At 45.4% G+C, this 26,655-nt stretch overlaps 1 protein-coding gene across 1 annotated transcript in view; it reads right to left on the bottom strand.

Annotated features, from left to right (window-relative positions):
- Positions 1-9,949: 9,949 nt before the first annotated feature.
- The window catches only part of BRI3 (brain protein I3), a 40,531-nt gene continuing 23,825 nt past the window's right edge, over positions 9,950-26,655 (bottom strand). Inside the window, exon 3 of the mRNA XM_077449043.1 lies at positions 9,950-10,690. Within this exon, the coding sequence (XP_077305169.1) occupies positions 10,558-10,690 (133 nt within the window). The 3' untranslated portion in view covers positions 9,950-10,557. The remainder of the gene's footprint in view (positions 10,691-26,655) is intronic.

Below are 26,655 nucleotides of genomic sequence, written 5' to 3'. Positions count from 1 at the left end.
GGACTACTGGGTGGGCAGGCTTGACCTCTGGCCAGAGCTTGCCCAATTTGCAATCGAACTGTTGGCTTGCCCCTCATCCAGTGTCCTGTCCGAAAGGACGTTCAGCGCAGCAGGGGGGGGATCGTGACCGATAAGCGCACTCGCCTAGCTCATGACAGTGTTAACTACCTCACATTTCTAAAAATGAATGAGGCATGGATCTCGGAGGAATTCAACACATGTGACCAGTAGACCATGTCCGAAAAAAAAAAAAAACACACCGTACTATATGTCCGTACCCTCCTGTTTGAAGAGGTTGAGCGGTGCCATATTTCTACTGGGGCTGCTTATTATGAGGGGCTGCTTATTATGAGGGGCTCCCACCATCCATGTGCTGTGATCACTTCCTCCTGGGGCTGTACCTCTGCTGTGCATATTATGAGGGGCTCCCACCATCCCTGTGCTGACTTTCTCCTGGCGCTGTACCTCTGCATATTATGAGGGGCTCCCACCATCCCTGTGCTATGCTCATTATGAGGGGCTCCCACCATCCCTGTGCTATGCTGACTTCCTCCTGGGGCTGCTTACGGTGCTGGTGTCAGTGCTCTCTATCACGGGGCAGGTGTCATTGCTGTATGTCCCGCTGCTGGTCATCATCTCCTGCACCCTCTTCTTTGCCTACTCTGACCTTCCCTCTCCTTCATTGCCTTCATGCGCTCCAGTCCTGAATTGTCACAATTTCACATATAAAAAAAACCGGAGTTAGACTTACCGGTAACTCTTTTTCTAGGAGTCTTCCAGGACAGCCTCTGAGATATAGGGCTCCTCCCTCCGGGACAGGAAACACGTCAACCCAATCAAATAAAAGGTGTGGTCCTCCAGGCCCTCCTCAGTTTTACTCCAAGAACCGCCGGAAGGCTCTGAAAGAAATATCACACTAACAATCACGTTAGTACACATCCTCACCACTTAGTCCAACTTAAACAACTTTTGGTGGGAAACCAGGCTGTCCTGGAAGACTCCTAGAAAAAAAGGAGTTACCGGTAAGTCTAACTCCGGTTTTCTCATATCGTCTTCCAGGACAGCCTCTGAGATGATAAGCAAGGAGCTCACCTTGTCAGGGCGGGACCACTGCCTGGAGGACCTTACGTCCAAAAGTCTGCTCTTTATCAGACCATAAATCCAGACGGTAGTGTCTTGCAAACATTGAATAGCTGGACCACGTTGCTGCCTTGCAGATCTCCTCCGGAGAGGCTCCAGCCCTCTCTGCCCATGATGCGGAAACTGCCCTTGTAGAGTGTGCCTTAACTAAGGGAGCCTGTTTCCCCTCTAATTCATAGGCTTTAACTATCGCCATTCGTATCCACCTGGCGATAGACGATTTGGACGCCTTGCAGCCCTTGCGGGCGCCCGAAAAATTAACAAAAAGTGAGTCTGACTTCCTGAAGGCCTTAGTGGCCTCTAAAAAAATTAATAGACTTCTCCTGACGTCTAACAAACTTAAAGATCTCGCCACCTCCTCCTCTCCTGAGGTTGAGAAAAATGTTGGTAAAATAATATCCTGTGTCCTATGAAAAGTGGGCACAACCTTAGGAAGAAAACTAGGGTCAGTCTTAAGTACTACCCTGTCCTCTAAAATTAACAAAAATGGCTCTCTGACCGAGAGCGCCTGCAGATCACTGACCCTTCTAGCTGACGTGATCGCTATCAAAAACAATCTTTAGTACCATCCACTTAAGTGATGCTCCCTCTAATGGTTCAAATGGATCTTGGGTCAAAGCCCTAAGAACCAAGGCCAAATCCCAAGTAGGACAGGTCTTCATTCCCACAGGCCTGGATCTAGATAAAGCCTTGAAGAAGTTCCTGACAAAGGGATTCTGCTGAAGGGAGGACTGAAGGAAAACACTTAAGGCCGCCACCTGTACCTTTAGAGTGCTGATAGATAGGCCCAGCTCTACCCCTGCTTGTAGAAAATCTAGGACTGCCGGGACCCCAGGACTTGCAATCCCCTGTTCTCGCAACCAGGAATTAAACCTCTTTCCTATCTTGGCGTAAATTGCCCTAGTAACTGGTTTACGGCATTCTAACAAGGTCTTAACCACTCTTTCTGAAAAACCCTGTGATCTTAAGATCTGTTCCTCAGATACCAGGCCGCAAGCTTGAGCCTCTCTATCTGAGGATACAGGATCGGCCCCTGGGAAAGTAAATCCTCCCTGACTGGTAGAAACAGCGGAGGATGAACAGCCAATCTCTTTATGCTGGCAAACCAGGGTCTCCTTGGCCAAAAAGGAGCCACTAAAATGAGGTCCGTAGCTTCCGATCGGAACTTCTGCAGGACCTCCGCCACCATCCTTATAGGAGGAAAGGCATAACACAGGCCGAACAGCCATGGATTGGCAAGGGCGTCTATCCCCCTGGCCCGATCCTGTGGGTGAACCGAAAAAAATTGTGTCACCTTCCTGTTGCCTTCTGTTGCAAATAGGTCTATTTCTGGCCTTCCCCAGCATGACACAATCTCCTCGAACACTTCCTTGTTGAGGGACCACTCGTCCTGACCTATCTTCTGGCGACTGAGAAAGTCGGCCAGCAAATTCTGAGTTCCCTTCAGGTGAATGGCTGATATGGAGGACAAGTTCTTCTCGGCCCAGCAGAAGATTCTGTCCGCAATTACCTGCAGCGCGGGGCTTCTGGTTCCCCCCTTGCTTGTTCAGGTAGGCTACTGCTGCCACATTGTCTGAACGAACTTGCAGGTCCCTGCCCTGTAACTGGGACTGGAAGGTTTCTATAGCCTTCCAAACCGCCAGAAGCTCCTTCTGGTTTGAGGAACGACCTGTCTCTAGATTCGACCAGGTACCTTGGGCTAAGATTCCCTCTAGGTGGGCACCCCAACCCAGCGCACTGGCATCGGTCGTGACCACCACCGTAGCTTGTGGGGACCAGGGAAGACCCCTGTCTAGGTTGACCTGGGCCCGCCCCCACCACAGAGACGTCCTGACTGCCAAGGATAGGGGCATAACCTGATCCAGGCTCTGCTGCCTGCCATCCCAATAACGGAGCATGAGTCTCTGTAAAGGACGCTGATGATGCCTTGCCCAGGCCACCGCTGGAAAGCATGATGTCATCAACCCCAGGACTCTCATAACCTCCCCGATCTGGGCTTCCCGACCTGATTGAAGCTGGGCTACCGCCTGTTCTAGCTTGCTGATCTTCTCCGCAGGAAGAAATACCCTCATCTCCACCGAAGAAATCCTGTATCCTAAATACAGGACCTCCTGTGAGGGGGTCAACTGGGATTTTTCCTGGTTTATTAGCCACCCCAGTGAGCGCAGGAAACCCAAGGCCTCCTGTACATCCTTCAGCAGCTGTTGGGCCGACTGGGCTATGAACAGTAGATCGTCCAGATATGGAATCACGGTTATAGCCTTGAGCCTTAATGGGGCCAGTGCCTCTGCCAGAACCTTTGTAAAGATCCTTGGTGAGGCTGAAAGCCCGAAAGGGAGAGCTCGAAACTGGAGGTGTAACACACCCGTGTTCAACCTCACTGCCAACCTGAGAAATCTCTGAGATTCCAGATGAATCGGGATATGCAAATATGCATCCCTGAGATCCACGGTGGCCATGTGACAGCCCTGAAACAGAAACTTGGTTACCAAGAAGATTGACTCCATCCGGAACCGCTTGTATTTTATGAATCTGTTCAGGGGGCGGAGATTCAGTATTAGCCTGAACTTTCCCGAAGGTTTCTTTACCACGAATACGTGGGAGTAAACCCCCAAGCCTCGCTCCTCCTGAGGCACCTGCACCAGTACTTCTTGGTCCACCAGATCCCCCAGAAGAAGACCCAGAGCCTTTGCCTTCTCTTGGTCCCTTGGTAACCTTGTTACTTGAAAATTTGGGAGGGGAACTGAACCAAACTCCAACCTGTAGCCGTTCCTTATTACATCTCGAATGAACGGACTTTCGGTTGAAGCATCCCATTGTGGGAGGAACTTGCCCAGTCTTCCTCCCACCGGGACGCAGGAGTCACTGGGTTTTAGGGGAGGGTTGAGGAGGATTGAATAAGATTCCTCCTCTACCCCTTCCCTTGTGACCCGTCCAATGCTTTTTGGGGCGAACCTCCCTTTCCTGCAGGTTCTGCTGCCTAGGGCCTCGAAAAAGGCGTTTCCCCTCAGGTCTCTTTTTCCTTTCTGGGAAAGCTTTCTTCCTATCCTGCGTGCGCTCTAACGCCTCTTGCAGGCCGGGCCCGAACAAATGGTCCCCTGAAAAGGGTAATCCACATAGCTTCAATTTTGAAGCTGCGTCACCTGACCAGGTTTTAAGCCAAACGGCCCTTCTGGCAGCGTTCACTAGTGCTGCAGATCTAGCAGCCAATTTGACTGATTCTGCAGAGGCATCGGCCAAAAACCCCACTGCCTTGAACAGTAGCAGAAAGGACTTCAACAGCTGTTGCCTAGAAGTGCCCGCAGAAATATGCGATTGTAACTGTGTAAGCCAACACTCTAAGTTTCTGGCCACACAGGTAGCTGCTAAGGCTGGTTTAAGCCCAATGGAAGAGGCATCCCAGGCTCTCTTAAGCAGCACATCTCCCCTCTTATCCATAGGATCCCTGAGTGATCTTAGCCAAGGGAGCATCCAATTTGGGAACCTTGTTCCAGGGATGCACCGCATCCGTCTCAAAAGGGAACCTCCTTCTAAGGCTACCTGAAAAAAAATGGCCTTTTTTCCGGTTGTTCCCACTCCAGCAGAATCGCCTCAACTAGCGATTTATGGACGGGGAATACCCTGTCTTTCAGCACACTCGACCCCTGATACATCATGTCGTGTTTTGAAAGCTGGACCTGTTTTTCCCTGATCTCCAAAGTGTCATATATAGCCTTGAGGAGGTCACCCACATCGTCCAAAGACAGCTTGTATCTGGCTGATCTAATGGATTCTTCCTCCCCCTCAGACTCCGAAGTAGATTCTGTCCTAGAGGAGGCTAATGACCTAGGTAACCTCTCCCTATCCACCTCCTCCTCCTGACTTGGTTCGGATAAGGAGGGCATACTCACGGCCCTGGGTAAAGAGACAGAAGGACCCTGCACCCTATCCATCATGCTTTTAAATGACTGGAAGGTGGATGCTATCTCATCCTTTACGGACGTCAAAACATTGTGACAAACTGCCACCGAGTCCTCTTTCACCAGGCTACTGACACAATCCGGGCAAAGCGGCTTCTCCCAACCAGTGCCTAACTTAGCCCCACACACGGCACATTTCCTTCTGGGCAAAGGTATCTGGGCTCTGTCCTGTTTAACCTAAAAAAAAACAACGAAAAAACAGGGTCCCATTACAATACCACCCCTGACCACACCAATGTGCTTCTAGGGTCTGCCTAGGAAGTGCCCCCCTTCACCAGCAGGTTCTTCACCGCGGGAAGGTACTAAGGTCAGAGTGACCCCTCCACCCCCCCAGTGTAAGTCCTGGTCTGCCCTCACCAAGCTTACCTGAGAGGTACTGGAGCCTGTTGAACCGGAGTCCACCTGCACAACTGCACTCTCCATGGTTCCTGTGTCTCACTCAGTCTCTCTGAGCCTTCACACCGCTCCAGGCAACCCTGTAGTCACACCGCCGCGCCCAAAGGACTGGAACAGGTCCTGCGGCGCCCCCAGATGACGCGAATCCGGCGGAAATGCGTCTCTCCCACTTCCGGATGGCGGAACGCAAAGACTACGCCGCAACGCCGTGCGTTCCTTACGAACGCACCGCTCACAGTACCCGAACGCCAGCCGGTGAAACGAACGTCCCTCGCCCGCCATCCGACCGACCAGGTACGAGCGGTTAGCGCTACAGAGGGGGGAGATTCCCGCCCATCGGGCTCCCGTTCTCTCCGAACGTTTAAATGGCAGCGGGGACTGATAGCTACCCTCTCCTCCCTCCGAACGGACCGAGGGGTGCTAAGGGTCAGGTCCACCAGGTGCTCCCCCCAGGGCCAATCCCTGAGAAGGAGCTCCCCTTACTAGTTCCGACGTGCTCCTTACCGTCCGGCAGGAAACACAAAAAAAAACTGAGGAGGGCCTGGAGGACCACACCTTTTATTTGATTGGGTTGACGTGTTTCCTGTCCCGGAGGGAGGAGCCCTATATCTCAGAGGCTGTCCTGGAAGACGATATGAGAAAAAAAAAAAAAAGAAGAATGCTTGTAGTTGTCGATCCCAGATTCACCTCATACATGTGTTATGTCATTGGCCATGTGGTGGGACTATGTTTGCACAGCTAGTAATTATTTTGTGGCTGCAAATTCGACCTGTAGGTTTGCAAAGTTCGCCTCCCATTGAAGTCAATAGGGCCCGCCGTGAACGTTATGGTTCGCAAACTATCGGCCACGTTCGCGAAACGTCTCGTCGGAAGTTCGTCCATCACTAAGACCCCATTCACACCTGAGCGTTGTGTAGCTTGATGCCTGAAGCTACAAAACGCTGGAGGGGAAAAAAAATTCATTTTTCTCAATGGAGATAGTTCACATCTCCACTCCAAGTCGCCTGAAGCTCAAACAAGTTGCAGACCCTTTTTTCGCGCGAATCGGGCTGATTTGGGCGTTTTTCTTCTTTTAACATTGGTGACCTTTTGCCCTGCACAAATTCGCGGCAAATCGCGGTAAAAAACCGCTGGAAAAGCTACGCTCAGGTGTGAATGCAGCCTAATTCTGACAAAGCAATAGGGAAGTGCAACAAAAAACGTAAATATAAGTGGAAGGTGGAAGTTCTTTCATCAGAACCTGTCACTTTGTCCTCATTGTGAAACATCTTAGAGATTTTCCTTGAAGGGTTTCTGTACCATGGGAGGTACCCCATGGGAAAATCTCTTGTGTACCCCATTTTTTTTTTCTAGATACTGTGTGATATAATTTCCTCTCATTGGGCAGTATCAGAAATAGGTACCATACAAATCTAAACTGAGAACATCCATAACCTCAGACTGCTCTTTATACAGATCAATTGTAAAAAAATAAAAAAATGCTATATATATATATATATATATATATAGCAAGGTCTAAGAAGATTGGATTATTTTATTGTGATGGTTTGAAACACACCAACACCACTTTTTTTTTTTTGGGACACAGCATTGTCCCACTACAGACAGGTCTGGTCCATTGCATTAATAAAAATAAAACGTATCTTTTGTGTAGGATGGTGTGCCCTTTAAAAATGGTAATATTCTTCTGACTGTGAACATAACTTCTATACAATGTACTTTATACCTGTCTCCATACTGTAAACAGTTCCAGATGACCGAGAGAGAACAGAAGATAGCTACAACCTAAGCTAGTATAGCGAGGAGTGCTAGTTTCCACCACTGTGGGGGAGATTTACTAAAACCGGTGCACACAGAATCTAGTGCAGTTGTGCATAGTAACCAATCAGCTTCCAGGTTGCATTGTCAAAGCTTAATTGAACAAGCTGAAGTTAGAAGCCAATTGGCTACCATGCACAGCTGCACCAGATTCTGTGTGCACCAGTTTTAGTAAACCTCCTCCAGTATGTCTGTTGTATCCATCTTATGATGCACCTCAGAGGCCTCCAACCCATGGTGATCCTTTAAGAAAATCTCAACCTGCCTTGATGATCAAAGTGTTATACTTGGCCCCTTCAAGACCTTAAACCTCCCTGGTTGTATTCAAGTGTGGCTGGGGGGGGGGGTGGGTGTATGGGATTTTCAGTACCTAAAGCAGAAAACCCCAAGCCACTCGGCATCGCAGTATCCAGTTACTTACCTTGTCCCCAGGATCCTGTGAAGTCTCCCCGCTGCATGTGAGCCATGTCTACACTTGATGCATCAGTGTCGGGCTCAGTTCCCTGCGAGCTTGGCGACACACAGGGACAGTGCACAGCGCCAAATTCAAAGAGTGAATTACACAATACATACAGCAATGTAGTCTGCAAGATCAAATAATTTCACCTCTTTTGTCCCTAGTGTTTAAGCCAGTGCCCTGCATGCACCATATATATATATATATATATATATATAACTGTTCATTCTGCCTGGAAACTGGAGATTGTCCATAGCAACCCAAACGGTCCTTTTACATCAAAAGCGGCTTTAGACCAGCTAGAAAACAGCGATAATAAATTAGAATCACTTGCAGAATTGAGCGCTAGTGATTTGCGGGGAAATTAGGCATCAGACACTGAAAGTAATGACAGCAACAATTCTGCAACTATGCTAAATTTTTTTTTTTTTTTTTTATGCGATTACATTATAACAAATAATGGTGTTTCAAACTTTTATACCCGGGCTGTTTACCAGACTGTTTGGACAGATTCAAGCGTGTTATTCCTAAGAATTACAGGCCTACAATATAAAAACAACAAATTTCCATGTAAAACAATCGTACCACTTTGAGCATCAAAAATCTGACCTAATCATGCCGCCAGGGAGGTTAAGGTAGTTAGTGAGCCATGAGCAGAACAGGAGCTCAAAGCTGCAGTAACTGGATGATCTGAATAATAGCACTCCCCAGTTTTAGGGTGCTCAAAGCCGAAGTTTACCTAAAAATAAATCAATTAATACAAGGGATATTACTTACCTTTAGTGAGATGCATCGTCCTTTCCCTGAAACCTTCCTCCTCAGAATGCCCCCTCCCCACAGCCGTTCAATTCATAGAAAGTTGTTACTACAGCTTCTATGAATGAAAGAAAACCGGATCTATGAACTTAGGGGACGGAGCCATCAATCATCCGCCTATCCTCCACAGAAACTGCAGGGATGACTTCTATGAATGGAGACGTTGGTCACACTTGATAGAGCACCCATCACAGCCCCTTAGATCTATTAAAGCCCGAAGCACCAGAAGTTTATGGCGGTGGGGGTGGAGAACCTGGAGGATAAAGATTTCAGCAACGAATAAGGCCCTGGTTGGCTTAAAAGCATTTGCATTTCTACTAATGTGATTTTACACATCTGTCTTTAAAGTGGTTGTAAACCCTTACAAACCACTTTGACCTACAGGTAAGCCTAGATTAAGGCTTACCTGTAGGTCCAAGCAATATCTCCTAAACCTACATGGTTTAGGAGATATTTGCCAAAAGACAGGCACCGCTGTCTACGGCGCATGCACCGCAAGTGGCTCCTCTGTCAAACGACAGCGGCGGAGCAGCGAGATCCACCGAGAAGATGGACGCTCCAGACTTCAGGGGACAGCGGTGAGTTCGCTGGCTCCTGTGTCAGGTAAGTGACACATAATGGACTACCATGCGATGCATAGTAGTCCATTATGCTTTACCTTTGCAGGGAATCAAAGAGGAAGTAAACTCATCAGGGTTTACTTCCTCTTTAAATAAAGGGATTGTTTACTGCAGTTTCACCATGCTGCCAGTTTTTGCTCAGTTACTTAGATTTCAGCAAAAGGTGGACATCTCACTGCAGTCAAGAATTGTCCCTTGTGATGATTATTTTAGGTAAACTTAAGCTGTAAAAAAAAAAAAAAAAAAAAAAAAAAAAAAAAAAAGTTGAAATAATGTGCAGCTGGAGATGCCCAACATGGCATACATGTGGTGTCACCAGCACTTGTATTCTGAACACAACTTTCCCTACCCCTTTTTCTTAATGGCTGAAGATTACTTGCAACCCCAAAACACTTTGACTGCATGTACCCTGTGGAATAAAATGGTGGGCGTTGCAAATATGTATTGTACAAAAACAGTGTCCCAAGTAGCCATCTTCAACTTTGTAATTAAAATATCTGCTGTATTACCTTGGGCAGCCTATATCCAGTCAGGAAGCTGCCTTATTCAGGATGGCTATTAGGGTTTTCGAAAACCTCAAAAAGCACTACTTTGCAGGAACCAGCCTTATATGAGCCTTCTGGTCCTCCACACTTCCACTCCAGGTCATTCAAGTACCGTCAGTGGTACATGTCCCACATGCAAGCCATCAATTTAAATTAACCAGAGACCAAAATAACTATAACAAGCATCTGAATCCTGTATTCTACAAAGATAGGCATTTTATTATACTAAAAGATCTTTTGGTTCAGCAATATTGTTACTGGCTCTTAATAAATCAATAAGCTGCTTTCTTAGGCTACAGAGGTTCATAAAAGGGATTGGCCAAAACAAGTAGATCATGGGAACATTTTAGATCTGTACATTTTCAAACACATAAAAGAAAAAAAAAAAAAATTATATATATTTATATTAAGAATGCAGCTGCATAATATACCATTTGTTCATCTTAATGGAGGACAAACTTGTTTCACAGTGCTGTATCATTTTACTATAAAATTACAGTTTTTCAAAGACAGAAGAAAAAGGCATAAACACAAAAATGGACACAGAACTAGGTGAACACGAGCGAAGGGAACCTATTTTCATGTCATCAGCCAAGGGATGGGATATTGGTAGAGTCTCTGAAGGCACTGGTGTCTGGAAGGGTTATACTTCCATGTGTCTCTATGGCACAGAGTTGTTGTCCCCACCTATATAGACTGATCATACACCCGGATACAAAGATGCCATTTAAATTTACAGAGAAGGATTGTGCACTGAGAGGAGATTAAGAAGTGGTGGATAAAGAACGTTGCCTCAGTTTGTCTTCTTAACCAAACGTGGCACCACAATTGGGGCATCTTCGCTGCCTCAAGGCAAGACAGAACAGGATCCCAATTGGGAAAAAAAAGATGGCGCAGAAGATACCCAGGCAGGTAAAGGAGTCTTCCAATACACCAACTCTGCAAAAGATAAGAAATACCACCACGTTACTAGGTTCTAGAAATCACAAGCTAGGTTTAAACATTCACAATGAACTATAAATGAAATAAAGTGAATGCAATACACAGGACTCATTTTGACCTCATTTTGTTCAAGCCAACACAATTCAGCTTCTCCAACCCTCATACTGAGGCCGTTAGGGTGTGATGTGGACCCATTTACCTCACAAAGAATTTGTACTTCATCCAGTTCCAAGATTTACACAACTTAGCCTTGTCTGGTGGGCAACAAACCAGCCAATCCCCAGGAACCCCCACTGGGATTCTGCCATGTAAATCGGTCAGGTGCACCACATTATGAAAGACTTACCACAGAACAGATCCCTCCAGCTGAGTGCTGTCACTGACACGGCTTCCATCTTCACTCCGATTAATAGGCTTCAGCCATTTGAATGGCCGAGCCATGATTGCATCACTCCCACACACATGCACGAGAGGCAGGGCACAGCCAACCATTGGGAGCGCAATGCGCATGCGCCAGTGTGCACATTTAGGAGATAGTCACTGTAATTACAGTTTTATTGTAAGCTTATCTATAGATACAACTGGCCAAGCAGTGTGTACTACCACTTTAAGCAGCAGCCTGTGACTGAACATTCAAAGAAGAAACAGCCCATCAACGATCTCTAGCTTGCTTTGCTTCAGCAGCATTTCCAAGTTGACCAATTCATTGTGCTGCTCCTCCCTCTCCAAGTCTTAGCTCTGCTGTACAAAAAGGACTTGACCAGGTCAAACTCCAGTTTAATAAATGTATTATTGACTACAGAGCTGCATTCGTTTGTGGTTTAGAGCTGCCTGGAGTCCAACTTTAGGTCCTGGACACCAATTTTCAACTGTTGCTGCATTCATATTGCCCAGCGCCATTTATAAAAATTGTGCCCATTCCCTGAACACAAGTACAGAAGGGTGTGAAAGCAGAAGTACACTGCATCTGAGCACCACAAGCCAAAAATGCTTTTTTATTATTCAAAGCAAACTCCCCTGCCCATCCAGGTCTCCATTAGAGGTCGACCGATATGGGTTTTTCTCTGGCCGACGCCGATATTTAGAAATCATGATGGCCGATAGCCGATATATGATGCCGATTTTTTTGGGCCGATTTTATTTTATTTATTTATTTTTTTCCTTTATTTTTTATTTTTTAATCCCCCTTGATCTAACACACCTTTCCCACTGGGGCGTTTTTCAGGCGCTTTTGGGCTAAAAATAGCGCCTGTAAAGTGCCTGCAAAATGGCTCCCCTGCAGTCTGTGTGAAAGACAGAGTGCTTTCACACTAAGGCGATGCGCTGGCAGGATCTTAAAAAAAAAGTCCTGCAAGCAGCACGTTTGGAGTGGTGTATACCGTTCCTCCACCACTCCTGCCCATTGATATGAATGGGCACCACTGCCGAAGCGCATGCAATGCGATTTGGCAGCAGTGCTTCATGGGCGCATTTAACCTCTTCCTTGGCCGCTAGCTGGGTTTTATGTGCCCCACTAGCAGCCAAATAGCACCGCTAAAATGATGGTAAAGAGCCGCTAAAACTTGCGTTTTACCATCAACGCCTGCCCGTTCCAGTGTGAAAGCAGTCTTCATAAGTGATACAGAAAATGTCTTACATTTAGTGCCCGTTCACACTACCGCGACTTGTCAGGCGACTTAGCCGCCTGACAAGTCGCGCTCCGTTCTGTACTATGGAATCGTTCTAATAGGAGCGACTCAAGTCGCTCCGACTTAGAAAAAGGTTCATGTACTATTTTTGGGGCAACTTCAGGCGACTTGCATTGACTTCTATACAGAAGTCGTTTTGCAAGTCGGCGCTGAAGTCGTGTGCAGGTCGTGTCTGTGAGTCGCGCTGCAAGTTGCGTCGCCCCTGTGTGAACGGGCACTTAAACATTTATTAAACAAAACAAACCTCCAATCAGTTTACTTGTATGTATGATTTAGATTAAAAAAAAAAATAAATAAATAAATAAATAAAAACCTATTAAATAAAAACAGGTAGTCAAAAAAAAAAAAAAAAAAAAAAAAAAAAAAATGGGCTAACTTTACGGTTTTTATTTTATTTTTAAATAGTGTATTTTTTTCCCAAAAAAATGCATTTGAAAGACCTCTGTGCAAATGCCGCGTGACATAAAATATTGCAACAACCGCTATTTTATTCCCTAGGATCTCTGCTAAAAAAATATATATAATTTTTGGGGGGTCTAAGTGATTTTCTGGCAGAAAATACAGGATTTTTACTTGTAAGCAACAAGTGTCAGAAAAGATTTAGTCTTTAAATGGTTAAACTGAGAACTTCTACACACAGAGATGACTTCATTCATTCAGTGTAAACATTGTATCATTTAGTTCTTTTCTTGGCAGCCTGCCCAGAGAGGAGGAAAGTGTTGCTATGACGACTCAGGCAACTTACACTGACTTCTTACAGAAGTCATTTCAAAGTCCCGCTGTAGCACAATCGGCCGATGCCGATTATTTAAAAAACGGCAAATATCGGCCGATATATCGGCCGGCCGATATATCGGTCGACCTCTAGTCTCCATGCTTTATTTTGCAGAGATATCACTTCCCTAGCATTTCTGCCCATAGCCATATATGATTCACGTAGCATTTACTTCCTGGAATCCATCTGCCCTTAGCCCTCCTCTCCTACCGATGACTGCTGAGATATATTACATCATTGTTTCGACCTGGAAACCAGAAAGTAAAATGTCATTAAGAACGATCTTCGGTGTAAATAAGAACAAGGAGTCCTGAAAGTGACGGATTGGTCCCAACAGAGCCATGACATTGAGTCCTTCTGCAATTACATGAAGAGGCGGAAGAATATGAGGCAGCCTGCATCCACAGAAGATCTGTGGTTAGGTCTCCAAGATGTTTGGAACAACCTACCTGTCAAGTTCCTTAAAAAAAAAAAAAAAAAAAAAAAAACGCATCTACATCTGTACAGAGACAGATGTATGGCCTTGGATGCAGAGACAGACTTCTTCCAGGGCTGGGCACCCATCCATGTATTTAACCACAATACTGGGCACTTTCACCTCCTTCCTTCCCAGACCATTTTTCCGCGCTCTCACACTTTCAAGAAGAATTGCGTGGTCAGGCTACGCTGTACCCAAATGAAATTTTTATAATTTTGTTCGCACAATTAGAGCTTTCTTTTGGTGGTATTTATTCACGACTACAATTTAAAATTTTTGGCGATAAGCGAAAAAAAAAAAAAAAAAAAAAAAACTATTTGGAAATAAAAAAAAAATTTAACCCAAAAATGTAATGCGCTACATGTTTTTGGGGGGGGAATGGAAATTCTAATTGTACAATTGGTTTTGCATGATCACAGACAGATGTGCACAGGCGATCACGGACATATGTGCAGATAATCATTGGGACATGTCATTTTAGTGGGACATATGTTTTTATTATTTGAGGGTGTGTTTTAGGGACATGTATTTTGACACTAGGTTGGTGGTTGGTGATCAGTGAGTAAAAAAGTTGTAAAAGACAGCTCATACTCACTGATCACCAGCTGGCTGCAGCGATCCGCTCTCCTCACCGACAACTTCCGTGTGAGGAGAGCCGATTGCCTAGCAACCAGCTCTGTGTTTACATCACATGATGGCTGTGATTAACACGGCTGTCATGTGATCAGGAGGGCCAATCACAGAGCCCTCCTGCTGATTGGAGAGGCACCGTGTCTGGGTGACATGAGCTTATCGGGATTGCGCCGCTGCACGGGCGAGCAATCCCCCCTCCTGACGGACGTTTGTGAGCGTCCACTCAGAAGGAGAGAGCGCCCACCCGGCCGTTTATATCCATTGGCCGGGTGGGAAGTGGTTAATCAGATGTGCAAGATTCGTATGTCAACTGTCAATGATTTCAAACCGATTGCTCTGGCAGCTGAACACCCGTCCCTCCTGCAAATAGGGAAAACCCTTGCGAGCTGCTAAAAACTTAACCACTTCAGGCCCGGAAGAATTTACCCCCTTCCTGACCAGAGCATTTTTTTTGCGATTTGGCACTGCGTCTCTTTAAAACGACAATTGCACGTGTGGGAGACATGGCTCCAAAAAAAAAAAAAAAAAAAAAAAAAAAAGAAGTGTTTCAAGTGACACGATCAACCCATCATCACACATGAGTATACCAAGGTGTGTTTTTTTTATATCATGAAATGCAAGTGTAATTCTTGCGGTGTTTAAGTTGCAATAAATCTTTTTAAAAAGGATATTACACTATTGCAAGCCTCTGTTTCTTCATGTGACATATATGAGAGGAGGTTGCTGGTAACCAGGAGGAAGGAGTTGTTCCGCATTTTAATCCAAATAGTTACCAGGGGAAGGAGGAATCACAGGAGGATCTTGTAATGCTGTTAACATTTACCACAGGCTTTCATACAAATCCCTTAACCACTTCAGCCCTGGAAGATTTGGCTGCTCAATGTCCATTTTTTTTGCGATACGGCACTGCGTCGCTTTAACTGACAATTGCGTGGTCGTGCAACTCTATACCCAAACAAACAAAATTTCCCACAAATAGAGCTTTCTTTTGGTGATATTTGATCACCTCTGCAGTTATTGTATTTATTGAACTTAAAAACAGCAGTCCGCAGTAGACTGAGGCCTAAAGCTGAACCCTCGGCTGCTCGAACATCCTCTGGATAACATTTTGTGAACGTATGCACTGAAGACCAGGTAGCAGCCTTACAAATCTGAGCCACAGATACCCGATGGCAAAAAGCCCAGGAGGTTACTACACCCCTGGTAGAATGAGCTCTCACCCTAAAAAAGGGAGGAGCTTTACATTTCAGACCGTAGGCCTGAATGGCCAATTGACGGACTCAATTGGCAATGGAAGCTGCCCGCCCCTTCTTGGGTCCTTTTGGTAAAAAAAAAAAAAAAAAAAAAAAAAAAAAAAATTTCCAATCTTTGGATCTCCGCATATCTAGACAAATAAACCTTGACTGCCTGGACAATGTCCAAAGAATGCAGCCTCTCTTCCAACAAACGAGGCTGAAAGGAAAAATAAATAAATGGCAACATAATGTCCCAATTAAAATTTTGGCAAAAAAGTATGGAACAGGTCTTATGGCTGTCATGGTCAAGGATCAAGTACAGTTCCCTGCATGAAAGGGCCACAAACTCCAACACCCTTCTAGCCGTGGCCATCAGGAAGGCTAGCTTGCTTAACAGCAAGTTTAATGGAATTTCCTTAACAGGCTCAAATGGTTGTTTCTGAAACACAGACAGAACCAATTTAAAGTCCCAATCACACATAGGTGACCTAATGGGTGGCTAGAGAGGAAAAATACAGAAAGGGCCAAAACTTGACCTCTGATTGTACTCAAAGTTTGATTTCCACAGCAGACTGTAGAAGATAATTCTCCCAATCACATTTCCAAGGATGCCATTTTCTGGCTTCACACCAAGAAGTACAAGTCTTCCAGACCTTAAGATAAAATTTTCCCAGCAACAGCTTTTCTAGCATTCACTAGAGTAGACACCAATGGTCACGAGATGCCATGGTCCTTTAACCACTTAAGGACCGAGCCTCTTAGATGGGTTGTTTACAAGTTAAAAACTGTTTTCCTGACAGGCTCCATGGCAGCATACGTGTGGGTTAGCCCCGCCTCCATAATTACCCAATAGGACCTCTACTCCCATAAATCTTTGCTCCAAGCTGCTATCCGTGTTCCTTTTTTGTCCTCCTCCATAGGACAGGTGTTTCCTATCTGAAGAGATCTTCACTACGATCAAGTCGGCTGACTATCAAGCTTTTTGTTCCTCCGATAGGCCCTGTCTGTTAAGCATGGGTATGGAGTGTATGGCAGAGTAGCGCTGAAGACTTTGTTTATCCGAAGATAAGTGCGCACGGCTTATTACCTGCTATGTAAGGTGGCCATTATCTGCCCGGTGGATCGGTGGTGTGTGCTTGAACCTGTTCGGCCAGACGATCGTTGGTGGAGTGGTGAGCTGTAAAAATTCCGTTTTTCATGGCAGCAGTGTTTATGTGTTTTCTTTTCTACCTGTGTCTTTTCATATGCCAGCTGGTTCTTGTGTATAGGCGCTGACGCTTCCGCGTTCCAGCAGCCTTTCTCCCCCTGTTTCCGGGTCCAGCGCTGCGTTCTGCGCATGCGCAGACCCATATCCAAAGCGAGGCTTGGTTCCCGCGCATGCGCGCGGGCATCTCGCGTCTGACGCCGCTGATGACGTCATGGGCGCCATATTTAAAACACAGTGAGAGATGTCAGGATTTGGGAATGATTGCAGGAGATTCAGCAACTTCCCGGGGCCATTCTCTGGTTGGTGTAAGGTAGGTTATGATCTGCTCTGATGTATTGTTGCTCCTGTGTTTTGTATGGCTGCTTATGAGGGTTTATTGTTGTTACAGTCAGCGTTTTTAGTCATGGATGCCTCACTGCCTACCAGTGACCTGCCCGCTTGTAACAGGTATGTGCATGGCTGGATTGCTGTGTATTTGTGGAGTATTCCTTAGCATTTGATACCAGCCTGGTCTGTATCTCTCTCTTTTCTTGTATATTTCCTTATAGCCCTTCTAGGTCTGAACCGCATTACAGTGCGCATAGTCGCAGTGGATCGTCAAAATCGCACCACCGCAAATCATCATCAAAGTCTGGTTACCGTAGGTCTTCCAGATCTGAACAACGCAGTGGTCACTCGCACTCAAGCAGAGGACCAGTTAATTCATGTTGGGGCTGTAAGATGCCCATCCCATCAGACAAATCGCTCTGTGATCATTGCTTCTCTAAAGTCGCAGATGAAAGAGATGGTGCGGATCAACGCTTAGAATCTATGGTGAGAAGGGTGGTAAAGGAATCCCTGCAGCAGAGGGAAGCTCATCACGCTATGGAATCCCCCTCAGACCCATTATGTCCTTCAGGTGGTGAAGGGCTCTTACAAGAGACTGGGGAATCTTCTCAACCAAGCCACCACTCTGTGCTCTTGTCTGACAGCGAATCGGATCCAGAGGATCCAGGAGTAGGATTTGATTATGCTTTAGTACCTGCTCTTGTCAAGGCAGTGAAAGAAGCTTTAAAATGGGAAGAACCCACTACTTCTCCCCTCCCCAAACAAAGAAAGTTTTTCAAACAACTCAAAAAGGAACGGCAACATTTTCCTTTCCTATCTGAATTGGGAGAAATCATTACTGAAGAGTGGAGCAAGATTGATAGGAAGAGCTCCATGCAATCAAAGGTGTCTAAATTGTACCCCTTTAAGGAGGATGATGTGAAGCACCTTGAATCAGCTCCTCTGGTAGACGCAGCACTTATGCGTTTAGTAAAATACGTGACTCTCCCTTTGGAGGACACGGTATCTTTCAAAGATCCGTTAGAGAGAAGAATTGACTCAGATCTGAAAAGAATATATCTAACTTCAGGGATGGCTTGTAAACCAACTTTGGCTTTAGCCGCAGTCTCAAAGGCTATTGAAACATGGGCCGACAATGTTGAAGAGTTCTTGAGAGGTATCTCGGTGAATACGGCTAAAGACTCTCCCATTCAGGAGATCAGAATGGCATCAGCCTTTTTGGGGGAGGCATCTATTGACATTACCCGCCTTCTGTCTCGGGCTATGTTGGCAGCAGTCTCGGCACGCCGTGCTTTGTGGCTCCGTCCCTGGTTGGCGGATCCAACATCTAAGCAGGCATGGTGTCGTATACCATTTGAGGGAACCTCCTTGTTTGGTAATAAACTAGATAGCGCCATATCCCGGGCCACAGGTGGGAGGTCTGGGTTCCTCCCTCAAGACAGACGTCTTCAAAACCAAAAACGTATCTTTCCAAGAAGGCAGACCTCGGATCGCGCTAGAGAAGCGCGCAGTTACAGACCCGGCAGGGAGTTCTCTAGATCTTGGAGGTCCAGACAATCCTCCCTTAAGAAAACCTCAAAGGGGGCTTCCGCAGGTAATCAAGATTCTACCAAATCTTTTTGAAATTGGGCCCGCTCAATCATGTCAGGTGGGGGCTCGCCTTCTTCACTACCGACATGTTTGGGCGGCCTCAATTCAAGATTATTGGACCGTCAAGACGGTTTCCTCGGGTCACAAGTGGACTTTCATCAACACTCCGAGATTAAGGTTCATTCCCACAACGATTCCAGGCTCGGAGGAAAAGAAACAGGTCCTATTGACCTACGTAAGTTGTTTGCTGGATCAAGGCGCAGCCGTGCCAGTGCCAGAAGACGAACGTGGCGAAGGCATGTATTCTCCTCTATTTATGGTTCAGAAAAGAAATGGCGCATGGAGGCCAGTGATAGATTTGACCTTCCTCAATTCCTTCATTCGCAAGGAAAAGTTCAAAATGGAGTCTCTTCTTACAATCCAACAGTCGGTGCAGCTAGGGGATTGGTTAATCTCAATCGATCTGAAGGACGCATACTTTCACGTGCCAGTAGCAAGGGATTTCCAGCAATTTCTCCGTTTCGCAGTTGGCGATCAACACCTCCAGTTTACCTGTCTCCCATTCGGGTTGACAACATCTCCTCGGGTCTTCTCCAAGGTCCTCCTAGCGATAGTAGCTCTTTTACGAGTCAAAGGAGTTCGTCTCCATCATTATCTGGACGATTTGCTCCTATTATCTCAAGACAGAGATCAAATTCTGGAACACAAGAGTTTAGTCATCTCCACTCTACAGACGTTTGGTTGGCTCCTGAACCTAGAGAAGAGCCATCTGGTTCCAACTCAAGTGATCGTGTTTCTAGGGGCTCAGTTCGACACATTAAAAGGCACTATCTCTCTGCCAGAGGAAAAAATCTGTGTTATCCGGGACAGGATTCACAAGGCTTGGGAATCATCTCATCTTTCGGCTCTACAATGCTTGAAAGTGATCGGCACAATGACGTCCACCATCCCTATGGTGAAGTGGGCCCAGTGGCACACTCGTCCCTTCCAGAAAGGGTTTCTGCAACAGTGGGACTCGTCCAATCAAACACAGCGCATACTCCTTACACCAGCGATGAGGATGTCTCTCCTCTGGTGGCTTCAAGGGAAGAATCTACGCAACCATCATTCGATAGTCCCCATTTCCTGGGTAATAATAACCTCAGATGCCAGCAACAAAGGTTGGGGCGCTCATTGCCTTACGGAAGTAGCTCAAGGAAGGTGGTCGTTCCCGTCGCTGTATGTAGTCTCCAACATCCTGGAGTTGAGAGCAGCCTTTCAAGCACTCATAGCATTTCGCCATCTGGTGGCAGGGTCATCAGTAATGTTAAGACTGGACAACACAACTGCGGTGGCCTATATAAAGAAACAAGGAGGGACTCGCAGTGGGTCTCTACTACGAGAAGTAGAACCGATAATGAACTGGGCTCAGAAGAATGTGGTCAACATTTCTGCTGTATACATCCCAGGGGTCCAGAATGTTCAAGCAGATTATCTGTCAAGGGTCAAAATAGACAACAACGAGTGGTCCCTTCACAGGGATGTCTTCGAGTGGCTTCTGACTCTGGGAGTATCTCCAGAGGTCGATCTGTTCGCTTCGCCGTACAATCGCAAGATGCACAGATACTACTCGAGGTTCAGGGATCCTCAGGCGTTCGGGATAGATGCTCTCACGGATTGTTGGAAGTTCCAGAGAGCCTACGCCTTCCCTCCAGTTCCTGTAATCCTACAGTTCCTTCGCAGGCTCAGAGGGGAGAAGGTGGAAATCATTGCGATAATACCATTCTGGCCCAACAGGCCTTGGTTTCCTCTGCTGTTGCTCCTCAGCTATCAGGACCCAGTTCCCCTGCCTCTCAGGCCAGATCTACTGTCTCAAGGCACACTGTTACACCCGTGCCCATCCTGTCTACACCTCAGGGCATGGTTCTTGAGAGGGGAAGGCTAGAAGCTCTAGGTTGCCCAGAAGAAGCGATTCCAACCCTTCTTAGTGCCAGACGGAAGAGTACCAATAAAGTGTACGAGCGTATATGGGCCAGATTTATGGGCCACATGTCTTCTAGGTCAAATTCATATAATTCTCCGGCAGTTCAAGATATCTTGTCTTTCCTTCAGTCAGGGTTAGACTTGTCTCTGGCAGTTAGTTCTCTTAGAGTACAAGTTTCAGCCATTTCAGCCTTTACAGGAGTTTCGTGGGCGAATCATACATTAATACAACAATTCTTTAAAGGAGCCATCAGGCTTAGGCCACAAAGAAGGCCCAGGTTTCCCAAATGGGACCTTCCATTAGTACTGGACTTTCTTTCTGATCTTGGGAAAAGTTTGGACGTTCCCCTGTCTTTAGGAGATCTCACTATCAAGACGGTGTTTTTGGTGGCAATAACTTCAGCCAAAAGAGTGTCGGAAATTAGGAATCTTGGGTCAGTTGAACCATTTCTAACTTTCTTTCCGGACAGAGTGGTCCTGATCCCTATGCTTGGGTCAAATCCAAAAGTCACATCAGTATTTCACGAAAATCAGGAGATCGTGCTACCTACGTTTAGAATGTCAGACAACCAAGAGATTCATCCCCTGGATGTTGGTCGCACCTTGAAACAATATCTGGACGCTACAGCCTCGTTCAGACGAACAGACTTTCTTTTTGTCCTTCTTCATGGAAAAAATAAAGGGATGCGAGCATCAGTTAGATCAATCTCATCTTGGGTGGTCCAAACGATTCAAAGGGCATACAAGGCAAAGGGCATGGTTCCTCCTGAGGCAGTGACGGCTCATTCAACTCGGGGCATGTCGACCTCTTGGGCAGCAGTTCGACATGTCGCACCAGAAGTGATCTGCAGAGCAGCTTCCTGGTCTTCAATTAATACCTTTGTTTCCCATTATTGTGTAGAGCCAGCTGCGCTCTCTTCTGTTAATTTTGGTTTACAAGTATTGTCAGTGGACAATGAAAAATAAAATTCTAGTTTCTTTGCTCAACATTTTTAGCCCACCCGGGTGTGTTTGGCGAGTTATTTCCCACACGTATGCTGCCATGGAGCCTGTCAGGAAAAAGGAAAATTTATATCAAATACTTACCGTAATTTTCCTTTCCTGATGGGCTCCATGGCAGCAGGAGTTCCCTCCCAAATGTTGGAGTAGGCTAGTTACGGAACACGGATAGCAGCTTGGAGCAAAGATTTATGGGAGTAGAGGTCCTATTGGGTAATTATGGAGGCGGGGCTAACCCACACGTATGCTGCCATGGAGCCCATCAGGAAAGGAAAATTACGGTAAGTATTTGATATAAATTTTCCTTTTTTTCTAACACCCTAGAGAATAAAAATGACGGTCATTGCAATACTTTGAATAGATGATAGTGTTTTATTCCTGCGCTACCACTGGTGATCTATCAGATGTCAGGGGCTGCTGCTACTACCGGAATGGATCACGCCGTATCCACTTAATATGAAACTAAAGATATGTTGGTATTGCGCTGTCCCTATATTAAATAACCCTCCGAGGGTGATAAGTATAATGCCTAATCACATAAATCAATAGTGTAATATAAAAATATATATCTATAAATGTCTACTGAATAGTATCAAAAAGTGCAAAGTGCTACATTAAATAAATAAAAAAAAAAAACACACCACAGAGGTGATGATAGAATCCAAACAAATGAAAAATCAAGTGAACAAAAAGGTAAGTAACTAAAAACAAACAGTCTCTTAAAAGATTACTATTTTGATAAAGTGCAGAAAAAAATGCAAAAAAATAAAAAAGTAAACACACTACAGATTCAATTGAAAACCTCCATGGAAACACAACTGCTTCAATTAAGTGCAAAGCCAAAAAACAGTGAATTGATCATAAAGTGCCAAGTGCGTCTTATAAATGTGCAAATAAGTAAACACTCTCCAGAGGTGATATAAGTGAACCACCCTAATAAACAAATGATATACAAGAAAATAAAGAAAGAGTATACCTAGACCAAAAAGAGGGTACCCTCTCCTGATCACATGGGAATAAACAAAAAATATATATAGTAGTAAACGCACTACAGAGGCTGTTTATTCTAAAGTTTCCCATGTGATCAGGAGAGGGTACCCTCTTTGTTCTAGGTATACTCTCTTTATTTTCTTGTATATCATTTGTTTATTAGGGTGGTTCACTTATATCACCTCTGGAGAGTGTTTACTTATTTGCACATTTATAAGACGCACTTGGCACTTTATGATCAATTCACTGTTTTTTGGCTTTGCACTTAATTGAAGCAGTTGTGTTTCCGTGGAGGTTTTCAATTGACTCTGTAGTGCGTTTATTTTTTTTTTCATTTTTTCTGCACTTTATCAAAATAGTAATCTTTTAAGAGACTGTTTAGTTACTTACCTTTGTTCACTTGATTTTCATTTGTTTGGATTCTATCACCTCTGTGGTGTGTTTATTTTATTTAACCACTTCCCGACCAGCGCATGACGATGTACGTCGACAGAATGGCACGGGCAGGCATATTGGCGTACAGGTACGTCCAATATTCGATGCCGCCCTGCCATCGGGACCCCCCGTGAGGCGCTGGTCGGGACCCCCGTGAGTCCGGTCGCGGGACCCGCGGACTCGATCGCCGCGGGCATCCCCGCGATTGTCTCACGGAGCGGCCGAATGGAGGAAATGCTGTGTAAACAACATTTTTCCATTCTGCCTAGCAACTAGTGACGCTGATCTCTGCTCCAAGTGATTGGAGCAGAGATCGGTGTACACTAAATGAAAGCCCAACCCCCCCACAGTTAGTAACACACCCCTAGGAACACTTAACCCCTACACTGCCACCCACTGGTTAACCCTTTCCCTGCCAGTGTCATTTACACAGGAATCACTGCATTTATATAGCAGTGATTACTGTATAAATGACAATGGTCCCAAAAATGTGTCAAAAATGTCCGATGGGTCCCCCACAATGTCGCAGTCACAAAAAAAAATAAAAAAAAAAAAAAAAAGCTATAAAACTATCCCTATTTTGTAAACGCTATAACTTTTGCGCAAACCAATCAATAAATAATCGCTTATTGCGATTTTTTTTTACCAAAAATATGTAGAATACGTATCGGCCTAAACTGAGGGAAAAAAAAAAAAAAAAAAAAAAAAAAAAAATGTTTTTTTATATATTTTTGGGGGATATTTATTATAACAAAAAGTAAAAAATAATGCGTTTTTTTAAAAATTGTTGCTCTATTTTTGTTTATAGCGCAAAAAATAAAAACAGCAGGGGTGATCAAATACCACCAAAAGAAAGCTCTATTTGTGGGAAAAAAAAAAAAAAAAAAAAAAAAAAAAAACGTCAATTTTGTTTGGGAGCCACGTCGCACGACCGCGCAATTGTCAGTTAAAGCGACGCAGTGCCGAATCGCAAAAAGTGGTCTGGTCTTTGACCAGCAAATTGGTCCAGTCTGAAAGTGGTTAATGTAGCACTTTGATACTATTCAGTAGACATTTATAGATATATATTTTTATATTACACTATTGATTTATGTAACTAGGCATTATACTTATCACCCTCGGAGGGTTATTTAATATAGGGACAGCGCAATACCAACATATCTTTAGTTTCATTGCAATACTTTGTCACACCGTATTTGTGCAGCAGTCTTACAAGCGCACTTTTTGGGGAAAAAAAAGCTAAGAAAAAAAATAAAATACAACTGTAAAGAAAGCCCAATTTTTTTTATATTGTGAAAGATAATGTTATGCTGAGTAAATTGATACCCAACATGTCACCCTTCAAAATTGCGCCAAACTTTTATCCTTAAAAAAAAAAAAAAAATTCTACAGGTTGCATGTCAAGTTACAGAGGAGGTATAGGAAAAGAATTATTGCCCTCGCTCTACTGATCACAGCAATAACTCACTTGTGTGGTTCAAACACAGTTTTCATATGTGGGCACTACTCACGCATATGTTTACTTCTGCACGCGAGCTCGGCGGGATGGGGCGGAAAAAAAAATTAAAAAAAAAAAAAAAAACCAAGCACACACCACACACACGACAGGATCTCTTAACCACATCAATACAGGGAACATGTACACCTTCCTGCCCAGACCAAATTTTCAGCTTTCAGCACTAATCGCACTTTGAATGACAATTGCACAGTCATGCAACACTGTACCCAAACTACATTTTTTGCATTTTTTCCCACAAATACGAGCTCTTTTGGTGCCGTTGGATCACCTCTGGGATTTTTAATTTTCTGCTAAACAAATAAAAATGAAAAACTTTGAAAAAAAAAAAAAAAAAAATATAGTTTCAGTTACAAAACTGAACTGATGGGGCTGCACTGACAGGCACGTATAAAGAAACACTGATGTGCAACAATGAGGCAACACTGATGATGGGCACCAATATGTGGCACGAATGGGCACTGGTGTACTGTTATGTATGGTACTGATGGATGCCAGTGATGTCCATTGTGGGCACCGATTAGCATCCATTGTGGTCTAAGGTGGCATACCTGGAGGGGGGACATCCCAGGTGGTCCTAGTGGCATTCCTGGTGGTCCAGTGAGGGCATCCTTGGGGGTGGGGGGCTGCACCTGTAAATCGATCAGCATGCCCCTGGCCGTAGCGCCCTGTTGGCAGCAGAACTGCCCTGGCGCTGAGACATTTGAGGAAGGAGGGACATCTAGTTCTTTTCGTCACAGGAATTAGAGAACTCTTCCCTCCAGAAATCTTTTGGATCCATTTGTCCAAGTGATCACCGAATAAAACGTTCCCCCATGAAACCAGAAACCTGCCAATAACTTTTTACAAGAAAGCTCGGCTGGCCAGTCCTTAAGCCAGAAAAGTCTGCACATACGTACAGACAAGTGAGCCAGACGAGAAATCTGCTGTATTGAATCTTTTAAAGTATCAACAGCAAAAACACAGCGCTCAAGGAATATCTGCCTTACTTTCAGGCAGTTCATCCTCCTGGTCAGGCCGATCAGGCAGTTTTGATCTGATCCTTTACGGACTGGCAAATACCAATTTACTGCAACAGCTGGCTGAATAGCTAAACTAGCCAAAGAAAAGGAAGCCTTTAATAAAACTCCAATTTATTGTCAACAGGGTCTTTCAAGCCCTGTTCATCTACCGGACAAGTTAAGTTTTTTCTTGTTAAAAAAAAAAAAAAAAAAAAAAAAAAAAGGAAGAGACTGCTGCATTTACAGGAGGAGGAGGGAGGAGGAGGGAGGCAGAAGGTCCTCTCGCAGCGGCAGTCGCCAGGGAGCGTCTGCCACCAGACGCACCAGGTCTGCGTACCAAGGACACTGAGGCCAATCTGGGGCAACCAGTATCCCCTCGGCTTCCACTCTGCGAAGCAGACATAGTAACAGTTTCAGTGGAGGAAAGGCGTAGATCAACTGGTACTGATCCCACGGAGCCACCAGCACATCTGACGCATCTGCCATCGGATCTCTTGTCCTGGACACGAATCTTGGCACCTTCCGATTGAGACGGGAGGCCAGCAGATCCACGTCAGGCACAGTAACCTGAATATCTCCAGATGCAGTGCCCATTCTCCTGGGTCCAGCAGCTGTCGACTCAGTCCGCCTGCCAGTTCCACTCCCAGGATGTAAATGGCTGACAGGGCCGGTACGTGTCGCTCTGCCCACCGAAGTATGTGAGCGACCTCCCGTGCAGCGGCTTAGCTTCTTGTTCCCCCTTGGCGATTGACGTATTACACCACAGTGGCGTTGTCTGACTGGATCCTGATCAGACGCCCTTGCAGTCTCATCGACCATGTGTGGAGGCACAGCCTGATCGCCCTCAATTCGAGCAGAGTGATTGGCAACTTGTTTTCTTCCGTCGCCCTGAGCCGACTAAACCCCCATCACTCCACCCCAGCCGGATAGACTGGCATCCATTGTGATCACTGTCCATCTCAGGAGGTAGGAATCATTTTCCTGACTGAATCACCAGGGACCTCAACCACCATATCAGTGAGTCTGTCTGACTGGCTCACCTGGATCTGTAGATCCTGAGAAAACTGAGATTTGTCCCATTTTGTCAAAATCTCCTTCTGCAGGACTCTGGTGTGTAACTGGGCAT

This window comes from Lithobates pipiens, unplaced genomic scaffold, assembly GCF_037356315.1.
Source record: "Lithobates pipiens isolate NorthernLeopardFrog02 unplaced genomic scaffold, aLitPip1_a1.2 Scaffold_22, whole genome shotgun sequence".
Classification (NCBI taxonomy): Eukaryota; Metazoa; Chordata; class Amphibia; order Anura; family Ranidae; genus Lithobates; species Lithobates pipiens.
The sequence above is the reverse complement of the archived record's forward strand: the minus strand, read 5'-3'. Positions and strand labels throughout refer to the sequence as shown.